This window comes from Lathamus discolor, chromosome 1 (assembly GCF_037157495.1).
Source record: "Lathamus discolor isolate bLatDis1 chromosome 1, bLatDis1.hap1, whole genome shotgun sequence".
Taxonomy (NCBI): domain Eukaryota; kingdom Metazoa; phylum Chordata; class Aves; order Psittaciformes; family Psittacidae; genus Lathamus; species Lathamus discolor.
In genome coordinates this window covers 123,279,486-123,307,040 of record NC_088884.1, presented here as the reverse complement: position 1 = coordinate 123,307,040, position 27,555 = coordinate 123,279,486, and the positions used below count along the sequence as shown (strand labels likewise).

General features: G+C 39.0%; 1 protein-coding gene across 1 annotated transcript; it reads right to left on the bottom strand.

Moving 5' to 3' along the window:
* Positions 1-6,517: 6,517 nt before the first annotated feature.
* On the bottom strand, positions 6,518-26,098 carry TMA16 (translation machinery associated 16 homolog). The gene is given in 8 exon segments (XM_065693865.1): positions 6,518-6,751; positions 6,753-6,884; positions 11,453-11,495; positions 15,595-15,743; positions 16,806-16,890; positions 17,690-17,727; positions 23,964-24,076; positions 25,979-26,098. Coding segments are annotated over 8 exon segments (630 nt in total). The 5' UTR covers positions 25,982-26,098; the 3' UTR covers positions 6,518-6,684.
* Between the last annotated feature and the right edge of the window lie 1,457 nt (positions 26,099-27,555).

Here is a 27,555-nt window from a genome sequence, read left to right as displayed (position 1 = left end):
TCAGGTGTACAACCAGAGAAAGTATCCTATCTCGATAAATACACAGTGTTCCAACTAAACTACAAATTTAGCTTTCTTAAGAGCACTGTACCCACCTACCCCATATCATTCCTTTAGATTGTCGGCCTGGGAGAGAGTAGACTAAGTTTCAGAACTTCACAGTTCTAGCTGGAGTAAGTCATCATATGGCTGCTAAGAATATACATTTGAAACGGATAAATGAGAGAATGTTCTAACACGTTACATTCCCTATATCCAAGGCCAACAGATTGTTCATTTTGCTAAAATTGCCCGAACTAGCTCACTGTTCAAATCAAAGATGGATTCACAAATCCCTACAAGACATAATACAGAAGAAACAGCACAACCAAAGGAGTTCTAGTAATAAAGATCTATTCATTGCCATTTCTTAGCATATGGAAAAACAGAGCCAAATTTAGTTTTAGAATGAAAAGATTAGGGGTGTATGTCACTATGCCTTCTTGCTTTGCACACAAATGTTTGAATCTCTTGATGGAGGGCACCGTTAAAACACAAAACACATTTCTGTCCAGTTTGCTCTCTATATACACATAAACAAGGAAATGTGCTATATGGTTATTTACTCACACTCTCCCCTTCCCCTGCCCCCCAGTAAAATATTGAGGCTGCTATGCATGAGCTTTACCTAAAAGTTTTTAAAAAAGTCAGTTAACAAACAACTCAGCAAAAGTACTTTGTATGGTGTGCTATATTTCCACTGCCTATGACATGGAGCTCAGAAAATAACCCTGGATAAATTTTACACCATGGTTGAGAACAGAATGATTCCAGTCTGCTGCAGGCTTTGGGCTCTGGGACAAACTTGCCTTTAAATTACTTGCAAATACTTATGACTGAGACTGAGCCACAGTTACCACACTGAATCCTTTCTTTTTTAAATGGCTCAGAGGTAATATACACGAAAATATAATAACCAGCACTATTCCAAATAAAAAACAAGTCAGAGTAATTTAGCAATGGATAACTGCTTTTGAAAGCCACATGGGAAACTGTCCAGCCTTTATCACACAAAGGATAACTTTTCTCATTTCTGTAGGCTCATCCAGTTCAATAAATGGCATGTTAATTCTTTTTTTCCTTCAGAACTACCATGTAGTTACAATGCCTTTCAACCTTGTGCAGTTTATTGAAGAAATAAGGCTATAATGAAGCATGAATCATTACATCTGTGTACGCATATATCTGAGAACATGGTAAACAACATGTTCTGCAAAATTTGATAATGGTTCACAAACAGCATAGAAGTGGAAAGTAAAGCAGCAAAATATAGATGGATTAAAAGATAAACTCAGAAAAGCACAACAAAGAAAATCTTAATGGCTCTCAGGAGCAAGACTGCTACTTACAGGAGTCATGAAGAATGCAGTCAAAAGAACAAATCAGTCTAGAAGAAAGTTCAGGCAAAGGTTTTGGCAAAACTTCAAGTACCACTTTACCTGACCGCTTACTAATACGTTTTGAGAGCTGGAGAAAAAGAAGGATATTTCATTTTAAAAAGTATGTGTGAGAATTTTGGGCTAGTTCATATCCCAGCAATGCGCATTCTCACTTTACAAATGTTCAAATCAGCATGTTGCTGTCCTTGACTATATATGAAGTTGAACATGAGCTGACATTTGCAGAATGCTCCCACCTTTCTATATTTAGAAAATGCTTCTGGTTTTAGAGTAATGCTGGCATTTTGGTCTAATAACTCAGTTTAAAGTTTATATAGTTTCATTTTTCATTTGTAACAGGTAACTAGTTACATATTAAACTCCTCCTTTTTATGAAAATAAGTCAGTATTTTCCACACAAGCAGTTAAGACAGGGAACTTGATTACAGGACCTCTACAATAAGTCTCCCACCATCAGCTTATTTATAGAATTTCATTATGGGAACTCTGCACAGGATCTTGCTTAGCTGTATTTAAGGCAACAGCTTAAACTGTTATGCATAAATCACCAACGCCTCATTGGCAAGGTTTCTTACCTTTACAAAACTTCTGGGAGAAAGTCTGGAAGTCAAGAATAATGAATTTTTACTCTTGAAGGAGCTAGAAGATAGAAATATGATGTAGGCATTTTATTGTTATTATTAAATTGTACTCTAACATACACATTTTTGGATCCCAGATTCTGTCCTCACACATGACAGTGTCATTACAGAGATAAGTAAATATGCTATTCTAATCAAAGACAAAAAATTAAATCAATCACACATAATGTACTGGTTAAGTATCTTCCTTAAACTATTTAAGAATGGCTCATAAAATGGTTCATATACATTGCCTTTTTGACTTTCTGCATCCCATTGCACATACTGGAGTTCCATAAGGAATACTTTGGCATAGGAAAACACATAGCATGCTTTGGCAGACAAAAAAAAAAAATAACAAATACAATGCTAAGGCTAAGTGCTTCACTGTATGCTTGTTTCTCCACATCAGAACTGTGGAAGTCTCATCCCTTTAGAGCCAACTGTTTGGAGCAGATTGGAAAGCCATGAACAATTCTATTAATTCAGTCACATTAGTTTCCAACACTAAAACCTGTAAATTAATGAATCTACTGCATACAACCAGCCTTGAGAAGGACAGTGTTTTCTGAGTTTATGGGGGGGGGGGGTGGGGTGGGGTGGCTGGTTGGTTGGGTTTTTTAAAACTCAACACTTGTTTTGTTTACATAAAAACAACCCATACTGCTACTGGAATTAGTCAGCTGGTTCTTTCCAGCTGAGACCATCAATGGAGTAAGTTTCAGAATCAGAGCACAAATAACAACCCAAATGCTACTGAATGTAGTCCAACCAGTTCCTTAGCAAAGTCTTAGCTCTCCAAGGCTGGCTGGAGTAAAAGTATAGCTTACTAAGTACACTGCAAAGTGTAAAATCTTAGAAAGCACATTTGAAAAACCCAAAGTTCTTATATAAAAGCGGCTTTCCATGTTAAAGTGTTCCTTTTTCGTTTGAATTTTTTTTATTTAATAGGAGCCCTTATAATTAAAGAAACTTGAGTTTTAACTATTACAACTTCGCAGTTAAAAATGAAAAAATATTGTGAAGCAATATCTGACAATTTAAGAATTAAATTTCCATAACATTAATCTTTAACCATAAAAGGGCATCACAGAAAATTATTACAGAGGATTTAACACTGAAGTCTGTAATCCTCAGTTACAAATGAACAGAATTTTGTGACAAGTTTGTAAGAAATAACAAGTTTGTAAGAAACATCACAGAAATATTTCCCATTCCCACCTTTAAAAGCACCTGCTGTGTAGAGTTTAATTTTAAAGAAACAGAATAATGATTCAGAACTCCTGAGATCATTCCTCATTTTTTTCCACCATAGGGAAGAAACTTATCAGCATACAGAACCCTAATAGCTGACTTTAAAGCACAGGCATGATTGGATTATGAAACTGATAGAAGAGATTGCACTATCTTGTCTCAGTAACATATATGAGGCAAAAGACTCCCTCCAGGCCTCTCGGCACCAAAACTGTGAGCACAGAAATTAAATCAATAAATACATGGCCTTTTTCTCTTTTTTCTTTCCCATTGCCACATTAGTATTCTGCAACAAAACTCATCCGGTAAACTGGCACATCATCAACTTAAGTCTAGATTACTTTTCAATTCAAATATGAATACTTGACAACTGCATATGATTTTTTTTCTGATAATTCAATATAAAAAGTTCACACACAGAACCTGTTCTTTGTTCATTACTTATGCAGTAGCTCATCAAAACATTTAAAAGTCAGCTAAACAAGCAGAGAAAACGTGGCCTTCAAAGGAGAAAATCCACAATCTCAACAAAGTCCAAACTGTAAACATGTTCTTGATGTATGAATAACAAATGTTACAAAAGAAATCACTTCAAATATTTGACTATCACGTCAACCACACAAGCCATAATTACTTTTTTTGTAATGTCTTATAACTGAACTGTTTCAAGGAATATAGAACATCTTATTCTTCGTATCTTTGTGATATGATCTTTTTTAAAGCATTCACCTGTCATTACTGTGACAAGTAGTTATCTTACTCTTCATTTTCCTTTTGTATTTTACCCAATGTGATGGGAAAGTGACATTTTCTGCAATGTTTCTGCTTAAAATTTCAAAGTACATCAGATGTTGTATACAAGCAAAAAGTTAAGATGAACCTTCTGAAAAGCAAAATCTGTCAAAGCACTGAAAAACACATACATGGCTTTAGTTCAGGCCGATTACCCTGGCTCACCTTCCGCTAGAATTATAATCACAGAATTATTTCAGTTGGAAAGGATGTTAAAGAGCATCTGGTTCCAACCCTGCTGCCACAGGCAGCGACACCTTCCATAGACCAGGTTGCTCCAAGCCCCATCCAACCAGGCCTTGAACACTGCCAGGGATGGAGCAGCCACAGCTTGTCTGGGCAACCTGTGCCAGTGCCTCACCACTCTAACAGTAAAGAATTTTTTCCTAATACCTAATGTAAATTTCCCCTCTGTCAGTTTAAAGCCATTCCCCCTTTTTCTGTCACTACATGCACTTGTAAAATGTTCCTCTCCAGATTTTCTGTTGGCCCCTTTTAGGTACTCGAAATCTGCTCTAGGGTCTCCCCAGAGCCTTTTCTTCTCCAGGCTGAACAAGCCCAGCTCTCTCAGCCTGTTTTCACAGGAGAACTGCTCCAGCCCTCTGAGCATCTTTGTAGCCCTCTTCTGGACTCGCTCAAGCAGGTCCATGTACCTCTTGTATTTGGGCCTCAGAGCTGAACACAGTACTGCAGGTGGTGTCTTGGCAAACTTCCTGAGGGTGTACTCAATCCCACTGTACATGTGTCACCAACAAAGATGTTTAACAGCGCCAGTCCCAATACTGACCCCTGAGGAACACCACTTGTCACTGGTCTCCACTTGGACATGAAGTCATTTACCGCAACTCTTTGAGTGCAACCATCCAGCCAATTCCTTATCCACCAAGTGGTCTACCTGTCAAATCCATGTCTCTCCAGTTTAGAGACAAAGATGTCGTGTGGGACAGTGTCAAATATTTTGCAACAGTCCAGGAAGTTTAACACCTCAAGTTTTATAAATCAAAAGCTGAATTCCATAACACCGGTCAATTTAACAAAGTTAAAAAAAATAGCAAAGTCTTACCTGAACTTCAGTACACTTGATTCTAAAACACAAACACAAAGCAGTGATGTGACAGTGTAGAGATGTGGCTGATATCAAAGGACAAGACCTCTAGCCAGGTTTAAGATTTACAGTCCATCTGAAGATGCATTAGATCACTCACACGTGCTTCAGGTCTGTTAAATTTTTCACGTTTTTTTCTTCAGATTAATTTAAAGAGGACAACAGTTATTTCTGTATTACCAAAACAGACTTGTTCTCTAAATCAGGAAAGGATAGCACAAGCCTATTTATTAAACAGAGAAATATAGATATTAATAGAATAACACTCATCAGTTACACTTATTGCACAGCTAAGAAAATACAAACCTAGAAAATTATCTGTAAAAGAAATCTGGGAATCCACATATCTACTTACCATGACAATGCCTTGTTGTTTAACACACAGAACTGTATTGGGGATTAAGTACTAGGAAGATTATCCACCAGGAATAATTATTTCCATGTAATTTACAAGCAGCTGAAATGTGACTGCTATAAAGTATACAGATAGTACATCTGAACTGCGGCTTCTGTACCCAGACAATCTAATCCACGCTAAGAGATGTCCACTTAATTCCTGGTGTGAAATTAGCCCTGACTTTTCCCTTACCCTTTTTTTTTTTTTAAACTTATTTTGCAGTATGATAAGCGAGATGCAGATAATAACCTTCCTGACACACATTTAAAGGCATCTAAAGAGTTGCTTCATAAAGCAAGGCTCCTATTTAGAAGTCCTAAGCAACTTACTTTAAAAATGCAGAGCTTTCTCAACAGAAGGGGCAGCAAAGAAAGAAAAAAAACGGACAAAAGATATTTAAAAACAGACTGTAGGGATTTCAATTGGCTTCTGATCTGAATTCTTCAATACAGAGTGGTAAAGACAGTGTAATTATCTCAAATTCTCTTGACAAAACATAAAATACTCAATATTTTATTGAAGTCTTTCCAGCTTTCTATATTCCTGACACAGATTCTGAGGACAGGCACAATATGAGTTCTTCAGAATTAACTGATTCTCCATGTACCTCATATTCTGCATATACATTTCCACCAAGTGGGAGACTATTTCTTACACCCAAGGTGAGTGTTCTGGATTTTGTGAGATGAGGCCTACTACTGCTCTCCACAAAACTGCATACAGCCAGAGGCATCACAGCCGCCACCACAAGTGATGAATAAAAGTCGATGCTAGGTGGCCCTACTGTTTACCAAGGTACCTGCTGTTTATATACAACATGACATACACTCTTGCCATTACTAAGAAAATCTGCTTTGTCAACTCAGGAGCCTGCATCCTAAAGTGAAGGTACAATATGAGAAGGACACAATTAAGATTTTAAGTATTTATTTATATTCAGATTTTTTTATCCAACAATATACAGCTTTACCCAGTAATACGCTCTTTAATGTTTACCATAGGTAACACAGTGAGCTCATAAAAAATGCAACTAGAAAAGCCTTTGCAAATATAATTTATTCTTGTTTCTAGTGATCTTTAAAATAGGTTTCTTATAATGTCCTTCAGCTCTTTCAGCTCTTGAATCAGCTGGTGCTCATTAGGCCACCTCTTCTGCTTTCTTCGATTCTTCTTTAGCTTCCGCATCTGCCACCTCAGGGTTACTACAAGCAGCATCCCTAGCTGAGAGCTTTTTCATTTTGATGTTTGGCAGTTTCCTCAGATCACCATCCCATTCTCTTAAAGAAAAAAGTAATGAAAACCCATTACCAATAAAAACAGCAAGAAGGAATGTAGCAGAGTTACTCCACCTTTCTTCAGAAGATGTTAACACAAGTGAGACAGCTTTTCTAAATTATACTCAGTCCCTGAGTATTCATACTGAAGTATGAATAAGGACCAATGTTTTCACCTGATCTGTATACTACAGCAGCTGTAACATCTCTGTGAAGAATTAAATGCTTTCAGATTTGACATTCTGAACAAAAAATATGATTCACTTCATTCCCACAGACTATTTGTTTCCTCAGCTACTTCAGACTGCCTGCTTTTCGATTTGACAAACTAAATTCCCAAACTTCTTTTTTGTTGCTTACACTGGAAGAGTTTCTTCCTCTGGATGTGCAATTTGCAGAGCTAATACCACATGTATATAAAGTCCTCCATTATGATTTATGGCAACTGTTAAAATCTTGTAGGACTGACTTCAAGAGGACACAAAATGTCAGTAAGCATTAATTCATGTAAGTATATTATTTCAAAAGGCTGCATGTAGGGAGGAAGGGTTCCTTTATATATGACAGGTCAAATCCAGTACTCAATTAATGGAATGCCTTCTTGATCACAGGAAGTGCACTGCATGCATAATTTTCCTCGAGGGCAAAGCCAGTATTTGCCAGTTAGGAGATAGACACATTTTTGCTCTACCAAGATAATATAACAACACTTCCATCAGACATCCCAGTAAAAGAATCACAGAATCCCAAGGGTTGGAAGGGACCTCAAAAGATCATCTAGTCCAACCCCCCTGCAAGAGCAGGGTAACCTACAGTACATCACACAGGAACTTGTCCAGGCGGGCCTTGAATATCTCCAGTGTAGGAGACTCCACAACCCCCCTGGGCAACCTGTTCCAGTGCTCTGTCACTCTTACAGTAAAGAAGTTCTTCCTGATGTTAACGTGGAACTTCCTATGCTCCAGTTTACACCCATTGCCCCTTGTCCTATCACTGGATATCACTGAAAAAAGCCTAGCTCCATCATCCTGACACCTACCCTTTACATATTTGTAAACATTGATGAGGTCACCCCTCAGTCTCCTCTTCTCCAAGCTAAAGAGACCCAGCTCCCTCAGCCTCTCCTCATAAGGGAGATGTTCCACTCCCTTAATCATCTTTGTGGCTCTGCGCTGGACTCCTTCAAGCAATTCCCTGTCCTTCTTGAACAGAGGGGCCCAGAACTGGACGCAATATTCCAGATGCGGCCTCACCAAGGCTGAGTAGAGGGGGAGGAGAACCTCTCTTGACCTACTAACCACTCCCTTTCTAATGCACCCTAAGATGCCATTTGCCTTCTTGGCCACAAGAGCACATTGCTGGCTCATGGTCATCCTCCTATCCACCAGGACCCCCAGGTCCCTTTCCCCTTCACTACTTTCCAGCAGGTCAACCCCCAACCTGTACTGGTACATGGGGTTGTTCTTCCCCAGATGCAAGACTCTACACTTGCCCTTGTTAAATTTCATCAAGTTTCTCCCCGCCCAACTCTCCAGCCTGTCCAGGTCTCGCTGAATGGCAGCACAGTCCTCTGGTGTGTCAGCCACTCCTCCCAGTTTTGTGTCATCAGCAAACTTGCTGAGGGTGCACTCAGTTCCCTCATCCAGGTCATTGATGAAAATATTAAACAGCACCAGTCCCAGCACGGACCCCTGAGGAACTCCACTAGTCACAGACCTCCAGCTAGATTCCACGCCATTGACCACAACTCTCTGCCTTCTTCCTTTCAACCAGTTCTCGATCCACCTCACTACTTGATCGTCAATTCCACACTTCTTTAGCTTATCTATGAGGATGCTGTGGGAGACAGTATCAAATGCCTTACTGAAATCAAGAAAAACCACATCTACTGCTCTACCATCATCCCTCCACCTAGTCACTTCCTCATAGAAGGCTATAAGGTTGGTCATACATGACTTCCCCCTCATAAAACCATGTTGGCTGTTCTTAATGACCCCCTCATCCTTGATATGCCTAGTGATGGAGTCAAGAATAAGTTGTTCCATCACCTTTCCAGGGATGGAGGTAAGGCTGACCGGTCTATAATTACCCGGGTCCTCCTTCTTGCCCTTCTTATAGATTGGTGTGACCTTTGCCATCCACCAATCCTCAGGCACCTCGCCCGTTTCCCACGACTTACCAAAGATGATGGAGAGTGGCCTAGCAATGACCTCCGCCAGCTCCCTCAGCACCCGTGGGTGCATTCCATCCGGACCCATCGATTTACAGATGTCCAGATTGCATAGCTGATCCCTAACCCAATCCTCATCTACCAAAGCAAACTCCTCCTTTGTCCTGACTCCTTCTGGGGCTATAGAAATCAGGGGCCCTCGGGGAGAGTCTGCAGGAGTAAAGACAGAGGCAAAGAAGGCATTCAGCACCTCTGCCTTCTTTATATCCTCTGTCTCCAGGGTACCCACTTCGTTCAGCAGTGGGCCTATATTGCCTCTTGTGTTAGTTTTATTTGCTATGTATTTGAAGAAGCCCTTTCTATTGTCTTTAACCCGACTAGCAAGATTGAGTTCCAAGGAGGCCTTAGCTGTCCTAATTGCCTCCCTACATCCTCTAACAACTGTCCTATATTCCTCCCAAGCGGCCAGCCCCTCCTTCCATAATCCATAGATTCTCCTTTTCCACTTGAGTTTGCCCAGCAGCTCCTTGTTTAACCACGCCGGTCTCCTAGATCCCTTACTTGATTTCCTGCTCATTGGGATGCTCCGATCCTGAGCTTGGAAGAAGCGGTCCTTGAATGCTAACCAACTATCTTGAGCCCCTTTACCGCCTAGTACACTTTCCCATGAGACTTCCCTTAGCAGTTGACTGAAGAGGCCAAAGTTGGCCCTTCAGAAATCCAGAACTGTGGCTTTGCTAGGTATTCTATTCCTCCCACACAGGATCCTGAACTCCACCATCTCATGGTCACTGCCGCCAAGGCTGCCATTGACCGTCACCACTTCAACCAAACCCTCCTTGTTGGCGAGTACTAAATCTAGCAGCGCTGCTCTCCTAGTTGGTACGTCCACCATTTGCATTAAGAAATTATCATCAATGCACTCGAGGAACCTCCTAGACTGTGAATGACTGGCTGTGTGAGTCTTCCAGCAAATATCGGGGTAGTTAAAGTCCCCCACGACGACTAAGGCATGTAGTCGCGAGGCTACTTCCAGTTGCCTGTAGAAAGCCTCATCAACTCCTTCATCCTGATCAGGAGGTCTGTAATAGACCCCCACAACTGTATCACCCGTGCCAGTCTGCCCCTTGATTCGTACCCACAGACATTCCACTTGCTCCTCATCCGACCCCGGACAGAACTCAATACATTCTAGTTGCTCTCTCACGTAAAGAGCAACTCCACCACCTCGCTTCGCTGACCTATCTTTCCTAAAAAGGACATAGCCATCCATGACCACATTCCAGTCATGTGAACTGTCCCACCATGTCTCTGTAATTGCCACTAGATCATAACCTTTAGCCCGCACACAGACTTCTAACTCCTCCTGTTTATTCCCCATGCTGCGTGCATTGGTGTACAGGCATTTCAGGGAGCCAGTCCTAGTACCCTTTTTCCCCTGCGGGACAGGGTCTAAAAAGCTATCCTTTCCCACAAGTGAAACAAGAGATTGATAGTCCTCCTACAAGAGATTGATAGTCCTCCTAAGAAGTCAATTGATTATTGACTAAGAAGTCAATAGCGTATTTATAAACACAGCAGCCAGAGGTCTGTTGCTTCATTCCATCATCCTCTTAAGCATGACTTTTGGCTACATACCACCCCTAGGAGTTAGTGGTATAATGGTGTATCTTTCCTTGCAATATAAGCATTCTTAAAGCTCCTTTCCCCCCCCCCCCCAAAGTACCTTATTTGACAGAGCTGTCAGCAGGAGTGTTCACTCAATCCATTACCAAGGCATACTGGCTTACTGGCACAAATGTGCACAGCTCCCAGGTCTTTTAACTGGATGTAAGTCCTCAATTGGCTGAAGATTTACAACTAGTATGTACTCACAAATACTTATAAGAACTTAGTCCTGGTTTACTTACTTAATGGTAAGTTCTGACTATAAATATCTAAAGTCACTATGTTATATGACTAAAGTTGCCATCTGAAATCTCATTTTGGTAAGAAAGCAGTGTAATTCAATTTATCAATAAATTCATGTCTTGATCCTTAAACATTAACAGTAAATACTAGCTTTTTTGTAAATCAGTGAACAGCTGAGGTCAGAATTCTACATAAAGCGAAAATATTCTCTAAGAATACTGAAAAAAGATACTTAAGTTACAGAAATTTAACTCTACTTTTTGAAGCTTTCTAACCTTCCTATTTTAATGATTAACTGTCACGAGCACTTAGCTTCTAACAGCTAATAAATGCTGAAACAGCAACAGCATACCTAGTCTGCTTTTTCAAATGACAAATCCTTTGACAGTTTTGCATAAATTCTTTTTTAAGAAAAAGGACATATAACATGTCAAATTCAGACACACTGCTTTCCATAAACAGATTAGTAGTGATAATAAAAAGAACTTACCTGAAAAATTTAAGATGCTTTCTGTTCATAATGTCTGGGATCTCTAATGGGAATGAAATTAAATTCTATTAGATACGTTACATTATTCATGAGTCTCATTTCAAAGAAAGAAATGTGAGCTAAAGGGTGAACGTATTATTTCAGAGATTAAAAGCCCAAGAAAATGAGAATTCATTAGAAAGTTTATAAAGCAATATATAAACAGGAAGACTGCTCCCTGCTTTAGAAAAAGTGAACTTAGGTATAAGAACCTGTCTAGATTTCAAATGTACCATTTACTGAAAATCCTACCTGACAAATAATAAAAACAGCATGCTTCATTTTCTCTGACACATCTGAGAAATAGCAGAATTTTAAGCACTTACAGTTTCCCTTTAGAAGAAGTCCAGTGAAGAAACTAACATTTATTATTTGATTTAAAGCATAACTAACATCCTCAACCAAGATCAAGGTTTAGTTATGCTAGTTTTTAACAGACATTCATTCACTCACAGAATAAAAAGACAATTACACTCCTCAGAACTCACTATAGGTGAGTATATCTGCACAATAGATAAAAGGTAAAAAAAGAAAACTAAGTTTTCAAAGCTGGCCGAAATATACAGGCCTCAAGCTAAATTAATGGGCACTAAGTGGCCCATAAGTATTTTGAAATGTTTTTGGAAAAAAAATTCAAAGCACTTAAGTCACCACTGCAAGAGAGATCAGCAGTAGTTAGGAAAGTAAATCCAGTAATTCAAGTAAGAAAATGTATCCAACAGTTAAATACACTTCATGAAGTTTACCATGCAGTACAAGTGTGTTTAAAATACAAACACTGGGAAGAGTACAGCAAGATATCATGTGTTTAAATAGAACACATTTTAATGCACTCTTGCAGCGGGGTGCCAAATGCTGAAACATCCTAGCCCTCACAAGAGAAAGAAGTTCTTCCCTTGTCTCAGGTATTTTACAAGGAGCAATGACTACTTGGTTTGCTTCTAGGACACTGCTCAGTGATGTAAACAGCCAGTTTGGCAGAAGTGGCACCATGCTAATTTAAGCCAACTGAAATATGTGCCAGCTGAGATTTGTATTTGCTCCCTCTATTAAAGCACTGCTCCAACATTCAGTCCAGTGTTATTCTCGAACTAGGATGAAATGACAAAACTTTCAACTGTCAATTGCCTTTTTTTTTGTTGGAAAAACAAAACAAAAGAAAAAACAACCAACCAACCAAAAAACCAACAAACCCAAAACAAAACAAAAGACCTTGTAAAGCATTGATACCTTTTATTAACTTAGAAGATCTTTTTCCAAAGAGAATATTCCAATAGTTTTATCTAGCCTGTCACCCAGGGGTCACCAATGTCATGAGAAAGCAGGCATTCTGAAGAGGAGAGATTCGGTGACCAAGATTTTGTACTGAATTGCTTTTTACTGCTCTAGCAGTGGCAAAGTTTTTTGAACTTACGCTTACATGTGTGTTTGCAAACCACACATGCAAACCACAGAGTTGCCAGATTAGGAACAGAACTAGAAATTCTAGTCCTATGTGTAGGAATAAAGTAAATGACAACATTAGGAAGAAAACTGCAGTACAACTAATGTAGATAAACTTCAGGAATAAAGAAGTGACAAGAAGCTGCTAACAAAACTCAACAACACAGACAAATGGAATATTCTCTTGTACAGGTATTTTTTTAAAAGAAAGACTAACATTTACTATGCTTTTGGATATCTACCACTTTTGTAAACAGCCAGTAAAGAAGAATTCATTTTTCACTTACATATATCTGACAGAGAGAGCAAGCATCAAATTGTAGAAAACTTTCCTAAACGTAAGTAATTTATATCATGTAGTCTTTTCATAGCAAATGCATACGCATACAAGAAATAACCAAGTTCAAGAATAGGGGGGAAAAAAGCCCAACAAATACAAAGTCATTATAACAGCTCCACTCACTAGTTTTCAGGGATAATAATGAGCTCGAGCATAAAAGCACAGTTTCCAGCTGTTTTCCATTTATCCCCAACCTCTAATTACAGTATCTAGCAGCAACTATTTTCTCTGAATTAATACTGTCCTAGACAGAGAGCAAAACCTGCAGCAGCTGTGATAACAAATAATGAATGATTTGAGAGTGTATTTAATATGTGAAGTTGCACCATGCTCTCTGAATGATTTACTTACTAATACTATAATAACCTGAAATTTTGCTTACAATATTTCTAGATTTTTCTTTATTTTTATGTTGTGCTTGTGCATTTGACATCTTTCTATATTGTCTTACTGTTGTTTTTCTGTCAGCTTTCCACAAAACAGTATGGAAAAAATGAAAAACTAAAATTTAAAAGCAAAACCAAAAAAGAGATTTTCTACAACTGAGCTATTTGATGACGTTCATAGTATCTATTTCCTATGACCTTTTCACCTTTCTAAGAAATCAAAGATTATGCATGAAGTCATATAGATATTACTGAATTCCTCCGCCACTGCAGGCTGTGAAAGTACTAAGTATCACTGGCAAAATTTTGAAGCCATTGATTTTCTTTATTGGTCAACATAAACTGGGGGAAAGGGGAGTATGAAGCACAACCCAAACATTGCTGTGCTTTGTATCCTAATAACAAAACAATGTAGATTTTTAATCTCTTCCATGATGTACTGTTACAAGGTCTCAATAATACTTTAGCACTAAAGTCAAGTTCATCACTCAACTCCAACATGCTTATTTATTAAAGCAAAATACATCAATTTCACTATTTTGATTTAATTCCACTCAAAACTCTTCACTTTTTGCATTTCATTATCCCTTTGTCTTTCTCCCTTATTTCACCAGATTACTGCTGCTTCCTCTTCAGCGTAGTTCTAGCTATCTAATTTTCAGTCTTTCATTTCTCTTTTTCACATGTAGCCTGCATCTGTGGACTACCTCCAATACCAGAAAATACTTTCAAAAAGAATTTAAGTGTTTCTTCTTAAAGAAGATTATGCACCTTAAGAGGAAATTTTTAACTCTAATGATTATGTTGTGGTTTTCACATGACTGTTCCTCAGAATATTTTATTAGATTATCTGCTGGCATAGATGGCTACCCAAAGGAAGATAAACAGTAATAAAAAAGTCAACAAGAATATCTGGCATGATCTTACTCAGATCTGTGATAATTGCCAAGGTGAATGTTTAAAAACTCCAAGTGCTTTCAACTTGCCCAAGGAGAACAAAAGGCAACATTTGTTGTGGGTTATCATTTATGCATGTAGACTAGAGCCTGTACAGCAGATGTGTCACAATAGCACAGGATTTCTTCCTGAAATACCTCAATTTTAAATGCAAACTCCAGAAAACTTGGAAATTTATGGAGTTTTGGAAATACATCAATACTACAATTTCTGCTGCATCATTCTCCCACACGAAACATCTCAACCTTAGTGGAATGAAAGGTCTCTTTCTGAAGAGGCTTTGGTTTTCTTTGAATTCATGAACACTCAAGTCTACTCTCTCATGATACAAAACTTGCTGAAGTTCCTCATGCCACTGGTCCACCTTGGTCAAAAGGGGCATATCAGGCTACAAGTTTAACCCTAACAATAAGTTCATATATTATCAAAAGAATGACAGAGAAAGCTGCATATAAAGATTTCATTATCACAAGTCCAGGTAATTAAGACCACCAAAAAAACTTAATTAATTTGTAGAGAAAGTGATGCTGGCTATTCTCTACATGAGCAAATAAAGTCTTCATGCTGATGTATGTTAAAACATGCACACCCACTGAAATGTAATTGTAAAATAAAAAATACTTCATATATAATTAAGGTCCAAGCAAGCTGCTGAACTATATTTGTATTTGAGAAAGGTGCATTAAATCTCACTTTAGTTTCAAAAATGGGTTATAAATGCCGCACTAAAGAGGCAATACTAACAAAAATGCACAAAAGTAACAAACGAGAAATCTGAGTCATATCTCCATCATCTTTTTACTTCTTTTCTTTAAGCTGCCCCCTCCCAAAGTCATCTGCAAAGTATGACTACCTAGCAGTTAGTCAATTCCTTTAAAGAGAAAAATAAAGACTATACCTAGAAATTTCACCTAGATTCTAGCCTTGTAAGCAGGAGGAGGTATGATCACAGGATTATTTGTAATGCTTTTCCATACCCATTCCATAGCCTTCATAGAGTTGTCTTTCACGTTCAATGGTCTGCTTGATGACAGTTTCCCTTGAACCATGCTGTCTGCCTTGTCTACCTTTAATACTGTTTTGTAATTCAATCTGCTCCAACTCAGCATCGAATCGACACATATAACTGAAAGAAATAAAATGCATTTATGCTAGATGCAGTCATGCAAAACTTCTGCAAAACAGAATTACTTTGATAATCTAAGGAGTTATTTTACTATAATTGTATTTATTTTCTAAATTAGTCAGAGATGTTTGTTAGATTTGAACTACAACTTTAATCTTCAAAATGGAAGCTCTATTTAGAATTTCATTTGAATCATCTGTGGCATCCAGAAGATTATGGGTTTTTATTTGCCTTTTTGTTAGTTTGGTTTTTAAACTGTATTTGCATAAAACAAAACTGCCACATTATTATAATTCACATGCTCTGGAAGACCAGTGTTAAATCTGAGTATTCCTTATTTTCAGTTGCTAAATTTCACCACCTCAATAATAATTTTTAAAGTAACATTCTTCTTTAGCATGTGTTCTAAATCACCTCACAAATACCCAACCAAAATCCAAAAAGTAAGCTCCTATTGCCTTTGCAGTATCACTTGCATTAATTAGCAGTTTACAGGTTCCATGAACAGTGTAAGGAATATTTCAGAGCTTCTGAAAGGGAACTGATACAGTACACCTGTGTAAGAATACATATATGTTATTTAGTTAGCAGGTGACAAGCCACAGGTCCGTACATCCAGTAACAGAGAAATAACTGAGCTGCTGCTTAGCAGATTCAATTTTGGTATTTCCTGCCTTAAAAATTGACCCACCTCAGTGCTGTTTAATCTTCTCAGCAAAGAAAATTAAAGAATAAAGGAGTAAGTAGAATGAAATCTGTGCATTTAAATATCATCAAATAACCCAGCTAGCAAATTCACGCCTTTACTACTGTCCAAATAATTTTGGGTCCTTCACACGCTACAAAAGCAGATATACTTAAAAGATCTCCAAACACATGACTTACATGAGTAATTCTAGTATGAATATATGCATCTTTCAATATATAATTCACCCCAGTTCCAACGAAAGCAACTACTTGATATTAGTAATATATAAAAAGTCCTCCTGAGTCATCATCACTTTACAGATCTTTTTTAAGACAAATCAAGCTTTTCAATCCTGTTTTTAACACCAGTCTTACTTTTCAATTAGTTCGCCAGCTTCCTTCTTTGTGTACTCGATTTTAGTGGGGTCCAGGTGACTTTGAAACCATTGCAATTTTTCTCCTATAAGAATAAACATCAATGATTACACCACCACTGTAGCATCAACACAGATTAAAGTTCTTCAAAGCTTTTAAAGTAACCCCCCATTTTTCAAGATTTTCAATGGCATCCTAGACTCACTGATACTGTGTGTATCAGGTATGAAGGCAGCTGTAATAGAAATATTCTCCCATCATTTCAGACGTATTTTATATTTTTCCTTACAGAAAAAAAAAGACATTCATTTTGAGTAAAGCAAAGTGTAGTGTTTAAAATATCTCTGTATCAACTGCTTAAGTTGGAAACCTCAGAAGGCCCCAGTGGGAAGAAAAAAAAACCCAACACAATGGGTCAGTGAGCTCTGATCATCACAATTCTTAAACAGATTAAATTGAAAAGGTGCAGTGTCAATCATAAAAGAGGAAAATATTCCAGGTTGCGTCCCAAAGTTTTGAATTTACTTGCTAGCACCATACATCTGTTAACCTGCATATATTATCCTTTTACAAGCAATTAAAAAAACACGGAGACAAGCACAACAAATACATGCACAGATGTACAAAACAGACACTTGGTCTGTATTGCACTGTTGTCATGTACACTGACTAAAGATTAAGTTACACTCTGCCTCAAATTCATTCCTGTATATACTACTTGAGTGACAGTCTGGTATTTTAGCATTTCAACAAAGTCTTTAAAGATTACAGAGTCATCATTATAGAGAAAGATACTCTAACTAGAATATCTATAAAATTGGTAGAACTTAAAATCTATGCTAAAAAGTTAAATACTGTATTCAGTAATAGAAGTTTCTGCTTACCAATGATACTCAAACGCAAAGCTCTGTCAGTCTTCAACCTAGCAGAGAAAAATAGCTATGTTGACCAGGAATGACTATTACACAAATATTAATTTTCTTTCTCCAAAAATCATTTTTCTGGAATCGCAATGAAAGCCAAGGTAAAGTTTCAAACAGAAATATGTGCCTAATTCAGAACAGTGTAAAACTTACTCTGCTTCACCTAAAACAAATCTACTTTTTCGTAAAATTACTACCTGAAATTTGTCCAGTTTACAGTTAAACAATTTCTTGGAAACTGGGACACACCCCTTCTCTTAGAGGACAGCAAGAGGAATTTCACAGAAGACCTGCACTGTAATAATTTCCTTAAGTATTACTAATATTCTGCTGGTATGTTTTATCAAGAACATTTAATTGCACTATATCCTTGCAAAACAAGCATACAATGTGAAAAATACCATTCTAGTATCCAATAAACTGGTAATAATTAAATTTTGTCATTAGTGAGCACTAAAAACTAATGTGTTAAAAAACCAAAATTAACAATTTTATTTAAAAAAAAAAAAAAAAAATCCATCTCAAAGTATTTTCAACTCCACCTCAGTCTCTGGTGGGATACTTGGAAGCTTCCTGTACTGCAGCGGATGTGTGTACACAATTCATTTGGGGATTGATTTGCATCCTATTGAGCAGCTATCAGAGAACACAAGTTTTCTAACAGGTAACACAGTGCCTCATATGTTTTTGTCTTGAAGCTATCAGATTAAGTCTGCAGCAATGAACACTACTGAATGTCACTTTATTTCCAGAAAAGAACATAATACATTGTTGGGAAAAGTATGAAATTTGTCACTGGAAAAAATATCTTAGCCATCCCGTTCGGTGTATATATGCCAAGGACCTCTGATATTATTATCATTATGATCATCATCGTTGTTGTTATTATGCAGTTTAATAAGAAAATTGATAAAGAAAATCATAACTGGTAGCATCAACACAGAACAAATACTGCCAAATCCAACATTTCAAAGCTAATATGCTCCTTCATTGAATTCTTTGTACTCTAAAATGCTTATTAAATTCTATTAATTTACAGTAACTGAAGTAATTCAAAGCACAGCAATCTGTTACCTGTCACAAAAATTTGGATTAAAAGAGAAAGCCCTACTTTCCAGAGAAAAACATACTTGTTTCACTTGACCACAAACCTACATTACTAAAATAAAGATTAGCTTTTTCAAGAAGTATTTAATCTTCTGAAGGCTGTCTAAATTCCACTCTAAAGCAAATGCACAGCATGTGTGAGCTGCTAAGAATTCCACTAGCACATTCAGGAAAAGCCTTTTCACTTTTATAGATATTCTAGCATCTCGGATAAGCATTTTTAATGCAAAAGTGTATAGAAGCCAAGCATGCGGTTCGAGTTTTATCACACCTGCCAGAAAAAAAAAAAAAAGCAAAAACCAAGCTGGTTGATTTAATTAAAAGATTACAGTGTTAAAACATAAATTACTTTTGTTCCTGTGGGTTAAGGACAGACCTGGATAAGACTATGTAAACATAAGTTGGATTAGAAGACGCCTTAAGTAAAAATTGTGGTAGGTAGCCTACAGAGGGCTTAAAGCATGGAGTTTTGAAGGGTAACAGCGACCAAGAAAAGGACACATATTCCACACAGTGGAACTCTGCACCAGCAGTCTTTGCTGTGAACCTTGTATGGCAACACAGCCAGCTGAGCACGTCTGCAAAGTGTTGCCATGGAGAAAACTACAATGCCATCTACAAAAGCTGCCTGATTAGAATCATAAATCATGTCATGTATCTATGCTTTAAAACACTACAAATTACCATTTGCACCTGCAAGGGTCACTAGATCAGTTATTTATCAAGGCAATTAAGTATATAACCAGGATTTTCTCCTGTAAGAAAAGCCTTCAGTTTCTAGGTGTACACAACTTATCTCACAGTATGAGAAATAATAAATGATAGGATCAGATGTTGCCTTCTTGTACATTTCAAAAAAACCTCACCTTGATGACTACCAGAAGGCAGTAGTATTAACAGGGAGGCTAATCAAATAAGGTAAGCCAAAGAAAACTCAACTCATCTCCTTGCACACAAGCAGTAACATCTTCTGTTCATGCCAAAGGGAGGATGAGGACAAGGATACAACCTTGTGGCTAATGATCAACACGACATATTCATAATTTCTTGTTTCAGGTTGCTAAATACCTTTGATATTTCTCCCTACACATGTCCTTTTTTTGTTACCTTACACTCCAGTCAGTGGCTTGGTTAAGCCTTTTAGGATACTTCTATATGAAAATCCCTCTTTAAGAGCTAAAAATACTGATTTTCTTGCAGTCATTTCGTTTTTTTCAGCTCCACATAAAATCTGCAAGAGCACATCTCAAATCATTGTTACAAACACACCTATTTCATTTCTGTCAGGATGACCTTGTACCAGTTTTTGACACTGAAGGATAGCACTGCATTGTTTATGTGAAACTGGTGGACATATCTAGCTCTGGATCTTGGATATAAACCAGGAAAACTGACAGAATCATAGAATAGTTAGGGTTGAAAAGGACCTCAAGATCATCTAGTTCCAACCCCCCTGCCATGGGCAGGGACACCTCACACTAAACCATCTCACCCAAGGCTTCATCCAACCTGTCCTTGAACACTGCCAGGGATGGAGCACACACAACTTCCCTGGGCAACCCATTCCAGTGCCTCACCACCCTCACAGGAAAGAATTTCCTCCTTACATCCAATCTAAACTTCCCCTGTTTAAGTTTTAACCCATTACCCCTTGTCCTGTCACTACTTTCCCTGATGAAGAGTCCCTCCCCAGCATCCCTATAGGCCCCCTTCAGGTACTGGAAGGCTGCTATGAGGTCTCCATGCAGCCTTCTCTTCTCCAGGCTGAACAGCACCAACTTCCTCAGCCTATCTTTATACGGGAGGTGCTCCAGTCCCCTGACCATCCTCGTGGACCTCCTCTGGACTTGTTCCAACAGTTCCATGTCCTTTTTATGTTGAGGACACCAGAACTGCACACAATATTCCAAGTGAGGTCTCACAAGAGCAGAGTAGAGGGGCAGGATCACCTCCTTCGACCTGCTGGTCACGCTCCTTTTGATGCAGCCCAGGATACGGTTGGCTTTCTGGGCTGCGAGCGCACACTGCTGGCTCATGTTCATTTTCCCATCGACCAGCACCCCAAGTCCTTCTCCACAGGGACGCTCTGAAACTCTTCTTTGCCCAACCTGTAGCTGTGATGTTGCAATCAAGAAGGCTATTCCAATAGCACAAAGCTGACCAATGATTGAAACTTGGCAAAGAACTTCTGGAGGAAACCTCATTAAATGACCACTGATGACCATCAAAGACCCCCATAGAGCACGTGCAGTGATTAGGCCAAATGACAGCAAATATTATTACTGTATGTAAATTACTTATCAATCATTCTAAATGAGAGCATACTACCTTGTAACTTTTGTGTATGAATCTAACAAAGTAGCCAGCATGTGCTTGACTTGCGGAAATCCACCAAGCATCCAGGCCCAAATAAAAGGCAATCTCTCTCTTGTTCCTGTGTCAGTTGGCTTATTGCACAACAGGTAAAGAATCTGCTTTTAGGATAACATCACTGCTGCAAACAGCACAAGCAGAAGTATGGTGGCTAAAGTGAGATTAAAAGGTTAAACAACAGAAAAGCTAAGGAGAAACAAAGAGCTCCACTAGGAATTATTTTAAGGTTACTGCTTATTCCTATGGGGTTACTTTATGCCAGATCAAGGAATACTGTATAAACTCCTTAACTCTCGTATCTCACAGCATGGCAGTATTAGACTGGTATATTTGTAATGAAAATCCACAGACTTGTAAAAAATTTACAATATATGCACAATAGAAAAGGTATATTTTGACTCTGGGAGGAAAATTACAGGAAAAAAAGCCCACAACAAAACAGTGATAGCAACTTTAGCTACCAAAACCAGACAAGAGATTTCAGCAGCTGCACACAAAACATGATGGGTGGTGGTACATCATTAGTAAGAGAAGTTCCAGGAATACCCCATTATGGTCTGGTTTCTTAAAGTGTAGTAAAAGCAGTGTTCTGGCTCCAGTGAACAAGCTATTGCTGTTTCATAGAAACATCTTTGTAATTATTTAACAGAGCAAATAAGGTGCCTGTAGGAATATGGATTTACATGTAGATTAAGAGAATAAATTGGTAGCAATACGCTGGAATTTGCTCCTGCTCATTACACTTAGAGAATAACTGAAAAGAAGGATACTGAAAAAAATAAATAAATAAAAAGTGTGATTCAAGGGAACAAGATGACTTAAGATTGTGGTCAATTTTTTGAAACCAACTAGTCTGTCTCCTCCTATTATAGTCAAAATTGGTCTTTTGTAGTGCAGCCACAGTTTCTGAACAATAAGCTTATTATTACTGTCATATTTCATTGGGAATGCTTACATTGAAAAGTATCTGGACAATGGAGACTGCAAAAGACTTTGGCAATTTAGAGCAGAATTTCTCCTTCCTTTTTTCTACTGCTGCACTATGCACTGAAATTCCTTGTGGGTAATGTCTTCCCTTTTTTATTGTATTGTTTGGGCAAAGATACTTGAATATGCATGTCATAACGAAATGCAATTTCCTTTCCTGTTTTAACACAAATAGAAATGTTCAAGGTAGTTATTTCTCTTCGTCTATCACACAGAAAAGTTAAAAAGTAAGTATAAGCCTAACTGTCTCAAGTTCTGAATCCTGTCTCCAGCCAACAACCCCAAACCCAAACCAAAACATACAACAGAAAAAAACAAAAGAAACAAACCATCCAAAACCAAAGCAAACATTTACTGATACTTCTACAAGAGACATGCTCACCTTCCAGTAACTTGCAATTTGAGGACTTCCTACACCCAACATAATACGCTTGTATTAAGCAGGAATCAACAGATGAGATGTACATATGCTCCAGAAGTGCACAAATTTAGCCAACCCACAATTACAGCATCTTTTGGCAAGTAAATCTACAGCTTAATTAAAATAATAGAGATGAACCGTATGAGCTTCCTAGATTTAATGACTGTCTCTGATCCAGTTTTTCCATGCTGCAGAAGTGCATGAGCCTGTAGAGAGAAACTACTCTATTTACTCAGGGCTGGTGATATACTGAAAACACTGCCTCCAGTTTTGGGTCCTCCCCGCATTGAAGGCAACTTGTTTCTACATTAAAAGGCAAAAAAATATCAGATTTGTATATATAATTAAGAAATAAAATACTGTAAAACTTGTAAATACTGCTACTTGTAAATTTTTGCAGCAGCTTGAGCCTATACAGCACATCTATGCTAGTAAAGGGCCCCTTTCTAGTTAAGAGCAGCATTATAACTTTGCTGTGGATAACATTTGTACATCCATCCCCAACCATAAAATTGCAGCCTCTGAGGAACTTTTCAGCTGCACCAGGAGTTCCCAAATCAATACTTTCAGGTATTTATGAGTATTTGGGCTCAGCTCACATGGTCCATCCAAATACTAGTGTACTTTGACAGATAGTGATTTAAGTGTACTCTAATAACTTTCTAAATAAGAAATCACAGCATATCAAGTAGGAAGCTGTTGTGGTTTAAACTACACCAACTACTAGGAGTAAAAAAAAAAAAATAACTGTCAGAGCTGAAACCAGGACACAAGCCAAAACAGAATGGAAATAAAGGCCAGTCTTCACCAGCTGTCTTTTCCCTCTGTAGAAGCGGGAAGTAAAAAGCAGAAAACCAAACTTGGCATGGAACAGCAGGTATCACCAAAGAGGAGCTAACCATTCAGTTTTATTCAGAAGTCTCTTCTGCAGAAATGTTTCTGGGTTTTCTTTTCTATGAACTCAGCACCTCAACTAAAGAAGCTAGACCCTAAGCTGGATTCTTACTAAACCCTGAAAGTCCAACTAGGTGACTAAGCTTCATGTGTAATCACCAGCATCATGCCATTCATGTAAAGGCTGTGGTAAGAAGAAACCTATCTTGTAAGAGTACTTAAAATCGAGTAGCAGAAGTATATACTTTGTCTAAGCTGATTTAACAAATTTAAACCTGCCAGTCACATGGCCCAACAGTAGTTACACAGGCCTTTCCTGTCCCCTAATGCTTAGATTCCCTAAATTCAGCATTAACAGTCCCGTTCTACCATATACTCCCGTCGCCCCAGACAAGAAGTATTATTGCGATATTATCCTTTGGTCTGTACACAAATTTTGTATAGTCAACTTACTTTTCTTTCTTTTCCTGTTTGTGTGCTTCCCTTGCAAGCTGTGCAGCTTTTCTGCTGTAAGGATGGATAGCTTTTTTCTCTTGCTTCCCCGCTTGGGTTTTTCGTAACTTGGGCTGAAAAGAAATCAAACATACAATCTTAAATGATTTGGGCTGGAAGGTACCTAAAAGATCATCTAGTTCAACCACCCTGCCACGGGCAGTGACACCTTCCACTAGACCGGTTGCTCCAAGCCCCATCCAACCTGGACTTGAACACTTCCAGGGATGGGACAGCCACAACTTCTCTGGGCAACCTGTGCCAGTGCCTCACCACTCTTAAAGTTCTTCCTCATATCTAATGTAAATCTCCCCTCTGCCAGTCTAAAGCCATTTCTCCTTGTCCTGTCATCACATGCGCTTCGAAAAAGTCCCTCTCCAAATTGCTCATAGGCCCCCAACGGGTACTGGAAAGCTGCCCTCAGGTCTTCCCAGAGCCTTCTCTTCTCCAGGCTGAACAAGCCCAATTCTCTCAGCCTGTCTTCATAGAAGTGCTCCAGCCCTCTGACCATCGTCATGGCCCTCCTCTGGACTCGCTCAAGCAGTTCCATATGCTTCCTCTGCTGGGGACCCCAGAGCTGAATGCAGTACTGCAGGTGGGGTCTCACAAAACTCTAATATTCATTAGTAAAGTAAATATTAATGGGAAGATACAAGCAGACTCCATAGTAAAGACTTAAAAAGGTCACGTATCAGTATCTCAGAAAGCCCTTAACTTACAGTATCAGCTTATTAATTCCGTCAGTTAGATCCTACCCCCTCAGTAACAAATAAAATTATTTGAACATGGCACATGCCATTACAAAACTAGTGGAGCACAGGAAATGCTGTAAGAAATCTTACACAATGAAATACCTATTTTGTAGAACCCTGCAGCTAGGAAACGAAGACTGCCTCCCTATACCTTTACAGTAAATGTCCCCATTCAAGCTTCAGTCTGATTGTTACATCTGGGTTTCTGACAGAGCCCATATGCAATTTGTACAACATAACAAAAAGGATTTTCTTGCCCCTCCTGGCAGACCATGAGAATATCTTGCATCAAGGAGCAGCCAGAGGCTTTCCTTCTCTAGCCCTTCATGCAGCACAGCAAGGGAATATTACAGTATTTTTTAAACTCAAGAGTAGATTATTACAAGATTATCAAACAATATACAATTTAAATTCTTTAAACTCTTTTACTGTGTGTAAAATAAACACCCGAAAGTAAAGCAGCTCTACGTGCAAACGTGATGCAGAAAACTGCAACTGATAAGCAGAGACTTTACGTATCATAAATTTGTTAAAAGCTTAAGAATGGTTTGGGTTGGAAGGGACCTTAAAGACAATTTAGTTCCAACCCCTCTGCCACAGGCAGGAATGCCTTCCATTAGACCAGGCTGATCAAAGCCCCGTGCAACCTGGCCTTGAACAGTGCCAGAGATGGGGCATCCACAGCTTCTCTGTGCAACCTCTTCCTCTCTGCGCTAACAATTGGTTAAAAACGTTGTTTACGGTGGCGAATAAAGATAAAGCCAAAGCCAAAGCCAAAGCCAAAGCACGCTGAACACCGCAGAACTCTCGGGAGGCCCCCGCACTAGCTTCACATCAATCCCATCGGCCCGGAGGTGCTGGCCGGCGATACAACCCCGAAGCCGGTCCGGTTTCCCCCGACCGCCCCCCCGGGAAGGGCTCACCCCTCCGGGAGAAAACATGCTCATACAATGGGCAAAACCACCCCAAGCTCCACCAGAACCGCCGAACGGCTAAGAGGGAACAGCTTTTAAACCCAGGGTCGGTTTAGCCCCAAGGGCCGCCAGCCGCATTCCAGAGGCCCCGCATCTGGAATACCCCAGCTCCTCTCCTGGAACACAGGGAGGGCGTTCCAGGAGCAGCGGGCCGGGAGTAAAGAGCAGGGCGCAGCGTCTGTGAGGAGCCCCCACCGCCCCGGACCCCGCACCCGGGCCCCTGTCCCTACTCCCATGCCGCCACACGCACCATGGCGAGCCGCCGTCCTTCCGCCGCCGCGGTGCACCATGCAGAGCGGTCCGGGCGGGCAGGCTGGCGGTGCGGAAGGTGTTCCGTGGCGAGGCGGTGCCGTGCCGGAAGCCGTCCGCTTCAGGGAGTGGTACAGATTAATGTCTTTAGCTTGTAGGCTTTGGAGCATGCAGGTTTGGAAACCTTGATAGCTGTGCTATTCTCAGCAGAATACCACAGAAAAACTACTGTAGTCTCCATCTAGTTTTTGTTTCACAGAGATGCCGGGTGGGAAGCAGGGGGAGGTTAACCAGCGTTACCTCTGAGCTGGAGAACATGGTTGGGACACAAGTTGGAGCTGAAAGGTACCCACCGTGCAGGATTGCTGATATTCATTCTACCAATCATTAAACTTTTAATTGCGACATTAAGAAAGCAATGTAGACTCGGCAGATACTTAATGGGCAGCTCCAAGGGGCCATTCAGCTGGTCTTTCGCCGGTGACTATAATGAGACACTTGGGTGATGATGCATCTAGTTTGGTGACCTAGTTACAAACCAAAAACTATTCAATGTAAATGCGCACTGATTTCTAGTCCAAGCTTGTTCTTTAAATAGTTTGTAATCTGGAAAAGAAAAATGTTGCTTGTTAATACTTCACTGTCTCCATCGACAAAGGATCTTTTGTAAAATGTCTTGACAGCTGTGTAGAATAATTGCAGCATAAATTCTCCTAAGTCATGTGTTTATCCTGGGGTGGGGGGAGAACACGAGTTTGGCATGTTGATATCTGGATCTTTATTTGCATTTTTTTGCATTGATTTTACTGGTACCATCTCAAATGCATAAATTAAAATAAGAGATACCTGCCTGTGATAGTCTTTCCTATGGTGTTCTGTATCAACAAAGCAAAATAAAGTAGGTTTAGAATCATAGAATAGTTAGGGTTGGAAAGGACCTTAAGATCATACAGTTCCAACTGCCCTGCCATGAGCAGGGACACCTCACACTAAACCATGTCACCGAAACTGAGTATTTGTTTAGGTATTTTGTTTAAGTATTTTTGTATAAGTTTACTAAGTATAGATTAAATATTTTTATATCCATGAACAGATTTGCTATTAAATTCTAATTACGATGGAAAATCATACTACATATCATAAAGCAGTGACTACAGTATGGTACTTAAGAGACAGTAGCAATACAATTCTGAGGAGACCCCATTATAATGACTATACCATGTATCAGATTTTCTGAAATTCTGACATATAAGAATTAGATCAATTGACATGTAAGAGATTGCTCTCTGAATATTCTTGAAAATCTCATGTACAGTGTTACAACAGCACTAATTAGAATGGAGGTTAAAATTATGGTTAACTTAGTTCTAATAAAATGCATATTTCCCGAGTTCAAGGGAATGAAGTAAAGGTTAAAGCAATTAAAAGCTGCGTTTAGAAACAAAAAAAAAGGTAATGAGCAGGGGAAACTACATCACTGGGGGAACAGTGGGAAGTCAGACATAGCTTTGTCAGGAATTGCCTTAGTCTGAAATTCATCTATAGTAGAGCTTTAGTGGAAAGACCCATGTAGAGTTT